Consider the following 11,638-nt stretch of genomic DNA (forward strand, 5'->3'; position numbering starts at 1 on the left):
ATCAAGATTAATATATGCCAACCTGATTCAAGTCTGCTTATTTTTGCTTCTCTTAACCCTCTAAAAAAGTATCAAAGCTTTAAGCAGCTCCTTGTTACAGACAAGGCCTGTTAATAAATCCTGCTAGTACTCAATATTGCTCTGAACAGATTGCTTGGCTCCCCTACAGAAACTATCCTACTCACAGCTCTAGGAAACATGCTGCACTTCCTGAGAGAATGTCAAGAGTGCACTGTCTAAAAAGCAAGAAACTGAACTGTAAAATAACCTCACAGAGAAGCAGAAACATTACGTTCCTGCATCCTCATCCTGTGCAATAAAACACAACTGTGACGTCTCTAACTTCTGACAGTGCCACAATGAGAATTATTAACTGCCCCAGTGTGGCAGCTGTAACTGCACTGCTGTAACTGCAGTGCTTAGAGACTGCAGAGATGTCATTTATACAAATACAGCGTTAGGATTCTAACAGAAAAACTGAGAGCTTGTCTTCTACATGTTCCATAGGTTATTCAACCACAAGTCTGTACCAACTTGGATGCAAATAATCTCAGTCTCCATGGAAAGCTATGTCTTAACTGAAACACAAGACCAGACCTAAATTTCATAGTGTTAAAAATGGATTTCTAAATTAAGTATTGAAAGCAGAACAAGATTTGTTTTATCTATAACTTCTATCTTTGCAGAATGCTTTTCATTTGTATATGCAAAATAATTATTTTAACTAAACCACTTACCTCCTTGCTCTATATCTGAATCTGTAAGATGGGTAAGAGAAAAGCTTGCCATATTTGCAGGAGAGATGGAGAATCTGGAATAAGGGGATGAGTGTGACCAGTTCTGATCAAGAGTCCGGGAAGGTGGAGGTGGAGAGAAGTACTTTGATGACTGCAGAGGTGGTTTAGAACCAATAAGACTATTAGCTGCCTTGGATATAAAGGATGGCTCTGGAGAAGAGAAGTCATCATCCCACTCAAAGCCCCCACCTTGGGGGGGGAAGAAAAAGAGAGAAAAAAGAAGCATTACAGAAATGTAAGGTCATAGACAATTTTACAAGTAAGGCCCTGGAAGACTGCATTAACCCCAAACAAAACCTGGAGCCCTGGAGAGGTTCCAGCCTGAGGGTCACAAAGATTTGCTTCTGAGGAGACCCTGAACACATCAACACAGAAACAACCAGTACCACATCAGAGCTTTGCCCACCAGTAACACCAGTATCTGGGCCCAGCTGCAGTGTGTGCTTGGGATGTAAAACCGAAGCCAATATAGTACAGTGAATTTACAAATCACAGAAGATTGAAATGACATTTCATAGAAGTCTGTGCATAAAGCAGTCTCTGCTCCTGCTGTGCATAAATATAGTCAAGTACCTTCTTCATCTGTTGAGCTTTCTGAATTTGCAAATCTGTTTAAGTAACTAAGACTGGAGGATGGAACAGGAGAGCTGCCAGCGCCGTCCCCGTTCACGTCTGCCGCTTGGCTTCCCAGCTCCTTCGTGGGCGTTTCCTACAGCAAACAAAACACCTGATTTAACTCTTGAACACACCACGTGCCTGGAGGTGCAGCATCCACACACACACTGTCCCACCCCTGCCACCGAGCCCAGTTTGGAACTAATGGTCTGTAAACTTACTCCAGCACAACAAAACACTGAGCCAGGGATTAAGAAATGCACTTCTGTTTCTAAAGAAATGTGTATCACACCTATGCCTAAATGCACACAGGAGATGACTAGTTAAATGTTCTTTATGATATAAAAAGGTTTGCTATTTCTAGGAACAAAGCTAAAACATCTTCCAGTTAAAAACAGTTTCCCTATCAGCCTGACATAGGTAGGGCTTTTTTCCCTCTTTAATAAAGCCTTATCCCATCTCCCAACATTTTTTTATCCCTTAATCATGCTTCAGGATAAAGAGACAGGCTTTGTTCAGCCGGCACTGGAAGCAGCCAAGGTTTTCTCAGGTACTGGAATAATAAGTAAAGAGTTCAACAACTAAGAGCAGTTTAAATACAGCAAAGGTTTTTCCTTCCCCTTTGACAAAAGGATTAGTATTCTACAGAGTGCCTAAACACAAACACATCACCTCTGGTTTCTATTCCAAAACACAATTAACTCCAATATTGATGTGCGTCATCATAAGCAACATTTCCAGAGCCTGACAATGTGACTGTTCTTTTAAACTCACTGGACTAGTTTAGTTGCCATAATGTTAAAATACAATCCCCTCTGTATCCAGTTACAGAAGTTAAAAATTGATAAAGCAGATAGGGAAACAAAGGTAACCTTGAATTTCATAAGCAGATCAGTGTTTCACTGAACATGAATCACACTGGATTAATAAAAAGCAGCATTACCACCTCAATGCTGTTCTCATTTTGGTGATGATTTGACGTAAATTCACCTGAATGTTCACTAATGCAAGATTCAGAATTAGGTTGTGGTTTAGGTTCTTTTTTATTGTTTTTTTCTTGTTGGTTCGTTCCTGGCTTTTTTCTTTCTTCCTGTTTTTTTTTTTTAACTAAGGCACCTGAACTTAAGAGTCTTCAAACTCGTTCAACAGATAAGCTGCTTCTATAAAGTAACAACAACATTCTGGGAGAAGAAATTAATCCAATCTGGTCCATGGTAATGCTGTCTCACATACCCAAAGTAAACACAGGTTATAAACCTCAGAAAGACATAGCTAAAACCATGTTTCATCCAGCACATGCAGTCAAAGGTCCAATAGCAATGGAGATTCAGGATTTAGCAACCAATCCTGCCCAAAGCAGAACCCTCTTCCACTTCACCTAGCCAAGTAATAAAGTTCTGTTTCTTTACCTATAAATATGCTTCTTATACATTTATATCCTTTTATATTCAACCCACATCACAAACAAGCTCTAACCCTGCCAAAACAAGAAAGGTAATCTTGTCAGTGTGTCCACAAATATTAAGCTATTTATTCTACCATATCTTGTTTAAAAATAAAAGGCAAACCAACAAAAACTTTACTTAGTAATAAAATAAAAGCATACCTGATCAAACAAATAGACTGTCACATCATCAAAGAACGTTACAGCCTTTTTCTCATCTTTCCAATGCTCATGTTGCCTTTCATTAAGAGGTTTGGGAAGTTTCAACAAGCTTCTCAAATGTTTCCCATCATCCTTGTCAGTAATTATCTCAGGGACCTGATGAACAGTTTCATCTTCACTGTCAGAACTCAGACTATGCATGTGAAAAGTCCTCATGTCATCCTCAGAATCACTGTTCTCATCTTCCTCATCTGCATCATCACCATCTTCTAGGTCAAGCATTCCAGAAACGCTGAGTTTGCCAAGGTATTTCCCTTCGATATCTGGCTCTTTCAGCTTCTGTCCTTCAATGTGATAGAAGGACTTCTCACTGTTACTCAGATCCAAAGGACTGTGCACATTGTGCAGAGACTTTAAGTCTCTGTGTGAAAGAAGTTCTGAAGTATTAGTGCCAACACAAGATACACTTTTATGGGAAGTCTCAGCTACTTGTATTTCATCCCTTAGGTTACCTTCCACCGATATTTCCAGGGAATTCAGAGTTGCCTCAGCCCACTCTTCAGGACACCCTTGCACCCTTACATCCATCTCTTGGATCTCTAAATTGTGGTTTAGTTCTAGCTCTGCATTTTGATTACCATCATCCTCGTAACTCCTCACATCACAAATCTGCTGTCTCTCCTCAAATCCATAAGTCTCTTCAGTGTGATTCTCTCCTCTGTTGGGAGAAGCAACACACACAGTCTCTCTTGAGAGACTTACAGACTCTTCTGGTTTTTTATCTGGCTCAGAATCATTATCAGAGAAATAGGCAGAGTCTCTATATGAGTTCTGATTTGCACCCAGAAAAGCCAGTGGGGTTATTTCAAAATTGCTGTTCACTGCATCCAAACAAGCTGCTGCTTCTGAGACAATGATGACTGGATTGGGAGGCAAAGCACTGACACTGTTCTCACTGACAACACACAGAGCTGTATCTACACTGGAAGCATCCTCAACTGGGACATGGGAAGTCCATTCTGGAGATTCCAAGTTTTCTGTTTCATAGCCACTGTCAGCAGGTTTATCAGGTGGCAAAAGTTTCTGAGGACTTTGAGCCTGTAGAGATTCTAAAACCTCATTTACATCTAAAGAATCCAAAGAATCAGGTGTCTCTAAGGCTTGTTCTACAGTTTGTATGGGAGATGGGCTGTCTTCCAAGAGACTATCCTGACTTGTACAATCTGAAGCAGCAACAGAAATTAAGGTCACCTCTTCTGGAACATCCTTACAGTTCTCAAAATGATTTGATGTTTCTTGTCTTTCCTCTAATAAACATTCTTTTTTTTTTAATATGGGAGAATTCTCCTGCAAGTTTCTTTTCCTATCTTCCTGATCACTACATTGTTCTTTATTAAAAGCTATTTCATCAGACTTGAAAAGCATTCCCTGTTTTATCTGTGCATCACACTCGTCTGCCTCAACAGCAACGCCATAATATGGACTGTTTCCAACATTGTTATTTTTGGCATTATAGGACAGCTCTTCTCGACAGAGAATATCAGTGTTACAGGACTCAACTTCATTCACTTCCACATTTGAAAGCTTTCCCTCATCCTTCAAAATAGGAAGATTTGTATGCTTATCACCTGACTTAAGTGCTGCAGGTGGGCTAGAGGACACCAACTCCACAGGAGACTGAGAATTCAGATCTTTGTTCACTGTCACTGGGTTGAAATTTTCATCTTTCACTGTTCTAAGACCTTCGTGTATCAAAGACAAGACCTGTGCATTTTCAGCCAGCACAGGTTCAGGCTCTACAGAATTTCTATTTGAGGTTTCTAATATACTTTTTAGAACATCATCGGATTTTTGCGCCAAATCACTGCTGGTTTTGGTAGACAATAACCCTGTTAACAAGTTTTTCTCTTGAAGAAATAAGAAGTTATCAGAAAGTTCTTCTATAGTTACCAGGTCAGACTGGTTAGAGATTTCTTCACATAAGGAACCCGTTTCATTTTCAGAAGCATGAGCAGAATACTCCTTCTCAGAACAGCCTACTGCCTTTCTAGCATCTGTGTTTGAGTTCAAAACAGCTGGTTTAAAGTCTTTTGGAATATCATTTGTGTCAGCAAACCCAAGTACTTTGATGTTTGTCAGTTCTTCTGATCTGTCAATGTCATTAAATATATTCTGAAAAGGGCTTTCTGGACTACCAGTAGCAGACAAAAACTCCTCTTTAGGATCTGTATTGTAGTGGAAGAAGTCCCCATCGGTGCTAGATTCTTCAGCATCGAGATCCCTGAGAACCGTGAAATGAGAACTTTTTTCTTGTACAGCTTCTTGATGATCAACTTCTGTTGTCAGTACAACTGATTGGTTATCAAAATTCATGCTGCAGCCACTTCCTTTTTCCTCTAACTGGATATAGTAGTCATTTCCAACAGAAAGCTTGTGTGCATCAAACACAGGTAACACCCCAGGGACAGCAAGTGATGTCTCTTGACCACTTCCATCCTGTGCTCCTGATCCTTGCTCTGAGAGTGACCTCTCAAAAATCTCCACTGGATAGAAAATACTTTTGTAGGTCATTGCTTCGTCAGGATTCACATGACCACATTCATCAAAGTGATCGTGTTTAGCTGCCTCCCAGATATATTCAAAGCTGAGACCTTGGCTGGTTTCAGTTACAGTCAGAACCTCCTCCAGCTCATGGCCAAGTCTATCTCCCGTGAAGTGATCCAAGATTGGAAATGCAGAGTTACTTGCTTCTCTGTTTGAGGTGTTTGGTTTAAGAGCATTCCACTGCTGTTCAAAATCAATCTCCGAGTCCCTTTGGCTTTGCATGCGGAGGTAAGTTAACAGTCTGTGCACTTCTTCTGCTGTTGGTCTCTTCTCTGGAGGCAGCCAACAGAACTGCAGGACTTCATACCTACACAAACCAGAAACATGTTTCAGCAGGTTTCACACCAAAAAGCAATTTGTGAAATTCAGATATCTAACAAGCTGCAGAGTAACAATATCACTGGCAGGAATTCCCATCTATAGCAACTCTTTTACTCCCTTCATTCAGGGTTTGTTTGCCAGGAGCATGATTCCATGCAGCAATTCCAATACATTTAAGAGAACCGAGTAATTTCAGAAACTTCAACAGCTTTAAGAGCAAATAAAAACATTTAAAGGTTACCATCTATCAGAGTATGGCTGCTCCAGGCGTGGCTTGAAGGGTTTAACCTGCTTCTCCTTGATGACATGGGTTAGGACTTCCCTGTCGGAGAAGTCCGAGTAAGGCCGAGCAGCATTCTCAAACAGCTCCCACAGGGTTACACCCAGGGCCCTGGAAAGGAGCAGCAAGTGACTGTGCATTCTAACAACTATTTCAAAGTTGCTTTTCTAAGGATGCAGAGATATATGCAAAGCATAACAGGCAAGAAGAAATAAAACACCACTCCCCATTGTCTCTAGAATAACTTCAGAGCCTGTTAACTCATCTTCATTTTATCTGACAGAATGTTGGAAGCCTGAAGAATAAAGTTGCTTGAAGGCAATGACAGTGAAAGCAACAAAATGTAAGAGGCCTCAAATGATTCAGGCATGGAAAAAAAACCCTACACATCATAAAAATGTTATATTTTTCAACAATTCTTAAATAAAAAGTATCATTTTTTTACTCTCTGTTGAAGTAAGTTGTTCTGTGTGCTGTATAGAAGCAAGATAAAAAAACCTTATGGTTAGTCCAACAGAAGGAAAAGCTTTCATTGAAAACTGCAGCTATGGGTCAAACTGCTGGCAGACTCATCTTTGTTTCTGCCTTCATCAAATTCCTATTTTCAAGCTGCAGTGGTCAATAGTTGCCTCTCTGCTCAGTGCTGCACATGTACTGTATACACCACTAATCGCATTTGCAGTGATTCCATTAATGCTAATCTTCCTGTGCTCAAAATGCAAAAGACCTGACTCAGTATTACAGCAGAACAATTCAGAGTGGAAGGGGTGTCTGCAATCATCTAGTCTGAACCTATTCAAAGCAGCTCTGTGTAAGAGGCACTAAAATTGAAGCTGGAAACCTTCAGACCCTGTCTGTCTGCTTGCAGCCCAGATGAGCAGCTCCTGCTTGGAGCATGGAAGCAGATCAGTATTTACATAATTTCCATCTAGCCCACTTGCTTTCTGCAACCCAACCTTGAAATCAGCAAATAAAGCCTAGTTTACTATTTAATATCCTCAGAATATAAAAGCAGGAATTAACTGCGATGTTTGCAGAAATGTAAGCCTAAGCTCCAATTTCCATCATCCAAATTTCTTGGGGCTTGAGAACTGAACTGGAACTTGGCAATTTCAAAAACATTCATCTTCAAGAGTTCCACCAGCCATTGTCTGGCAGCTCTCTGGCAGCAGACACAAACACTTAATTGCTGCCCTCAAATGCTGCAGCAAGAATGCAGCATTTTAATGAAGATGCCACTGTTCTACCAGTGGAACTGAATCAGGCTCTCGTGGGATCAACTTTGTCATCCACAGCTACTTATTACTGGAAAAATCATTTACCATTTCCTTCCTTGATAAACATTTGAAGGCATTTGGCCAATATACAGTAATGATTTTCATTAGTATAAACACACATCTTCTGCTAAATATTTTTGCTTACTCCAACTGTTGTCTCAACATATTTCTAAGCATCTTTCCAAAGCAAAATGCAGTTTCAGGCATGCAGAAATTAACCCACTGTACATCTGATGAAATAAAACAGCAGTGCATCAGGTCAGTTTAAATATTATTTACTCCTTCAAGTAACATTTGAAAATATGTTCACAAATCTCTCACTGCAGTGATTTCAAAGCTACTACATACCATATGTTACTGTATTTATTTTGCTCTGCCGATAACAGTCTGTCTTGAAAACTTGTCACTAACTCAGGTGCAGTCCAGCGGAGAGGAACAAGTTTCTTCTCATCCGTCTCAATATAATCTTCCTAAATAATTGATTACAAAAACAAAGCAACAGAAAAACCATGAACAAACACTGGATCAACTTCCAGACATTGATAGTCCTTTCTTTAATCCAATTTTCCCCAAGTAGCAGAGAACAATGGCATAGAGCAGAATCCTGAATGCCAATTTCTTGCTACAGGTTTGCTACCCACAAAACATTTTAATTAATGCCTTGAATTTTTCACTTTCTGGATATATATTTAAACATTCTGAACATTTGCATTAAGAAATTCGATCGAATTTTTCTTTAAAATATATTAAAATTAATTAGTGCATATTTTAGGACTACTATAAATAGGACCTAAAAAAGGTATATGTACCAGAAGTTTCCTTCTAGAGGCATGAACTCTACTCACCTCCATAAGGATCATCTGTTCTGCTACATGAACTTGCTACAGTTATTTGCCAGTGATACTTTGAAAGTTCATTATTCAAAGAAAGGACAATCTAGTATCACTGTGTAACTTGTATAACTTCAAGGAATGCTGGTTGTAACCTTAGGCCCCAAATGCTTCAAAGAAGTAGTACATGACTAGATTAACTTACCTTATACCTACTGAATCCTATACCATAATCTCCTACTTTGACATTTAAATCGGATGTCAGGAAGCAATTCCTTAAGGCCAAGTCACTGGAAATGCAAACAAATACAGTGTGAGGCAAACCAAGGAGCCTTTGACTCAAGTCAAGACAAATGGGTTAGCCGAAGTGACACTTAAAGCAGTAAGGTCACAGCTGAGAGCATCACATGAAAAGCCAACAAAAGTATTTTTTTAATAATTAAAAAAATCAAGGCCTTGTGCACAGATACAGGTTACAACTGCAAGGAGCAGGAGCAGATCAGTAACACAAAACTCTAGACACACTCCAACAATCCTGTGTGCATGAGCTGTGGGCTGATCCCATACACCTAAACCCTATGAAGGGCTGAGGCAGCTGAGTGCAAGAAAGGTGTGTTCCTGGAGCTCCTGGAGCTCCCTTCCTGATCCTCTCTGCAGGAAATTAAACCAGTCCATACTCTCCAAAACACCAACTCATACGCCATGCAAACCCATGCACAGGAACTGGGGAGATTGATTTTGAAATTACAATTTTGAGCCAAACCAAACATTAAGATAATTTTCTTCTTGCTTGCATTTTTATTAAGTTTTATAACCTAAACAAGCCAACAATTGGTCCCAGATCTCACTGGAATACTGCAGCCACTGCAGTTCTATACAAACACTCATCACTTCCAGAGAAAAAACAAAACCACTGATAAGGTTTCTCCTTACAGAGACTTTTTGGACAAGATCTGTTTTGTGGCCAAAAGGATATGATTTCCCCTGGGCCCTCCCACTGTTTCAAAAGAGAAGCAGGTTAGAGCAGAACCTGTGTTCTAGAATCCAAGGAAAACTAAAGACACTGACAATGCAATGGCATTTAAAGATTTTACCCAAAGAAAGCTGGACTGTTACGCTGCCCTGTATTAAAAAAAGTGCAAAACGTTGTCATTTCTCCAGAGCAGTGACACACACTCTTAAGCATTCAAGCTACACACCGAATTTATGTGCAGTTATTTCATTCTACTAATAATCCTCTCATGGGGATTACTTAGGCTGTTCACATGCTGCAGTGATGCACTCCCTCTTTACCTAACACCTACCACTGCATGTCTTCATTTTACTGGTCATAAACAGAATCTATCAACAATTCAGACCAGGTTTAAATACTCGACAACTAACAATATACTACTAAGCAGTAATTTACATCTACAGTTTAGTTGCTCTAAGTAACAAACCCATACATTACACATGAACCAGAACTAGAGACAGTCTCTGAAAAAGACCAACAGAAGAAGTCATGTACTTCACAGAAGTCCTCCAATAAACAAATCAAAAAGCCCTTGAACATACACAGAAGTTCCTTCCAGTTTCCACCACACACCAGACCACAAGTACTCAAGAGGCAGCAGTGCTGCTGTAATGATACCAAGAAGCTGTTTTAGGAAACACAACATGCAACCCCAAATGTATGCAAGTTTAATGAAGCTGGAACTGTGGCTGTGACAGCAAAGAGCTCAGCAGACTAATTGCTCACATATTTCACTTCTCAGTTTCACAGAAGGGGAGCAGACAATTAAGTGCCCTGGAAGAACTCTGCCTTTGCTCCTGTGTGGCTTTAAGTCTCTGAAGTACAAATGGTCTGAAAGCCACACAGTTTGCCTGCTTTAAAGAAAGAAGACATTTTCCTTTCCAGAGTCATTGAAATACACCAGTCAAACACATGTGTAACTTCAAGCATGCCCCAAAGCTTGCCAACGTGTTTTATGCTACTGAAATAAATATCCTGGGAGAGGAACATTTTTGGCTGCATGAATTTACCACTAACAACAAAATCACTGATGCTGGAGCTTTACCACTTACTCTGACAGCATCAGGATAGTGTTGCTAGAAGTAAACATTTACAGTGAGAACCTTGCAGATCCAGAGAGTAACTATTTAGCAAGTTTATCTGTACTTCACTGAACATGTACTGTTAGATTTAATACCTACAGAGCCCTGCTGCTGTGATGCAAGGAACTGATGCCTCAGTTAGACAAATGTGATTGCTGTTAACTTCAAGTCATCTGAATCTGTTCAATGGGTTTAAAAGAATGGCTCTGCTCACTGGCCACCAGCTGAGCCCAGGCTTTAGGGGCTTCTCTGGGCTGTGCTGCTGTTTGACACCTGCTCCTTTCAAGACTCGGTTTGATAGTTCATTTCTCCCTGAACACAAGGTCTGTTTCCCTAAGTAGCAACATGAACATTGACAAGCTCCAGCACAAGCTCCCAACTTGCTGGAAGGGATGATGCAAGTGCTGGTTCTACAGCAAAGAAGAAGTATCTTGTGATTCCCAGTGTTTCACCAGCTAAGCCATGTTTGGGGAACAAGTTCTTTCATATTCTAGTCATCCTAAGTATAAGGTTAGTATTTTCCAGCTCCTTAACACCTTTTCATTTAAAGCCAAAAAATTAATTTTTGCATTTTTCTGAGCAACTAGTTTCATGGCTACATTTTCCCAGCCTTTTGCAACTCCTGCCATTCTTTCTGTACCAACTGCATCACCTTTAATTAAAAATAAAGAAATTCAGCATTGTTTCCTCCTGATAAAAACAAAACTGTTCTCTCATTATGATTATTTCTAAATCTGACTAGCTCCATCACTGAAGACTAAACGGTTACATGAACAGTATTTCAGTGGGAGAATACTCACTTCAGTGAGATTTTCCATCTAAACTCAGCTTCTCCCTTGCTGCATTAGAACACAGCTTTTTTTTTTCCCTTTTTAGTAACAAAGGTAACATTACCAAACAGAAGTATCAAATTGCTATAATCTATTAAAAATACAGAGCAGGTAAGATTAATTCTAACAACATTCTAACATCCCTCTCCCCACAATAAACTAAAGACATTTAACTTGGCCAGGAATTATCAAACAACTACATCTCTGGACTGGTTTGGCAGCAGGTTGTGTTGCAGGGGCTGCAAACCTAAAGAGCAGGTGATCAGCTTTCAGGTGGAACTGGAACACCACACCACTGCAGCACAACTAGCACCTTCATTAGTATCACACCTGCATGACTTGGGGTATGTCACAGTGAGACACAAATTTGTGAGAACACAATCT

At 39.9% G+C, this 11,638-nt stretch overlaps 1 protein-coding gene across 1 annotated transcript in view; it reads right to left on the minus strand.

Annotated features, from left to right (window-relative positions):
• Nucleotides 1-11,638, minus strand: part of LMTK2 (lemur tyrosine kinase 2) — a 32,703-nt gene that overhangs the window by 1,114 nt on the left and 19,951 nt on the right. The window contains exons 8-13 of the mRNA XM_009071102.1: nt 8,536-8,620; nt 7,849-7,970; nt 6,185-6,334; nt 3,019-5,929; nt 1,371-1,506; nt 738-986 (exon numbers count right to left, since the gene is read on the minus strand). Of these exons, the coding sequence (XP_009069350.1) occupies nt 738-986; nt 1,371-1,506; nt 3,019-5,929; nt 6,185-6,334; nt 7,849-7,970; nt 8,536-8,620 (3,653 nt within the window). The remainder of the gene's footprint in view (nt 1-737; nt 987-1,370; nt 1,507-3,018; nt 5,930-6,184; nt 6,335-7,848; nt 7,971-8,535; nt 8,621-11,638) is intronic.

This window comes from Acanthisitta chloris, unplaced genomic scaffold (genome assembly GCF_000695815.1).
Source record: "Acanthisitta chloris isolate BGI_N310 unplaced genomic scaffold, ASM69581v1 scaffold33163, whole genome shotgun sequence".
In the NCBI taxonomy this organism is placed as follows: domain Eukaryota; kingdom Metazoa; phylum Chordata; class Aves; order Passeriformes; family Acanthisittidae; genus Acanthisitta; species Acanthisitta chloris.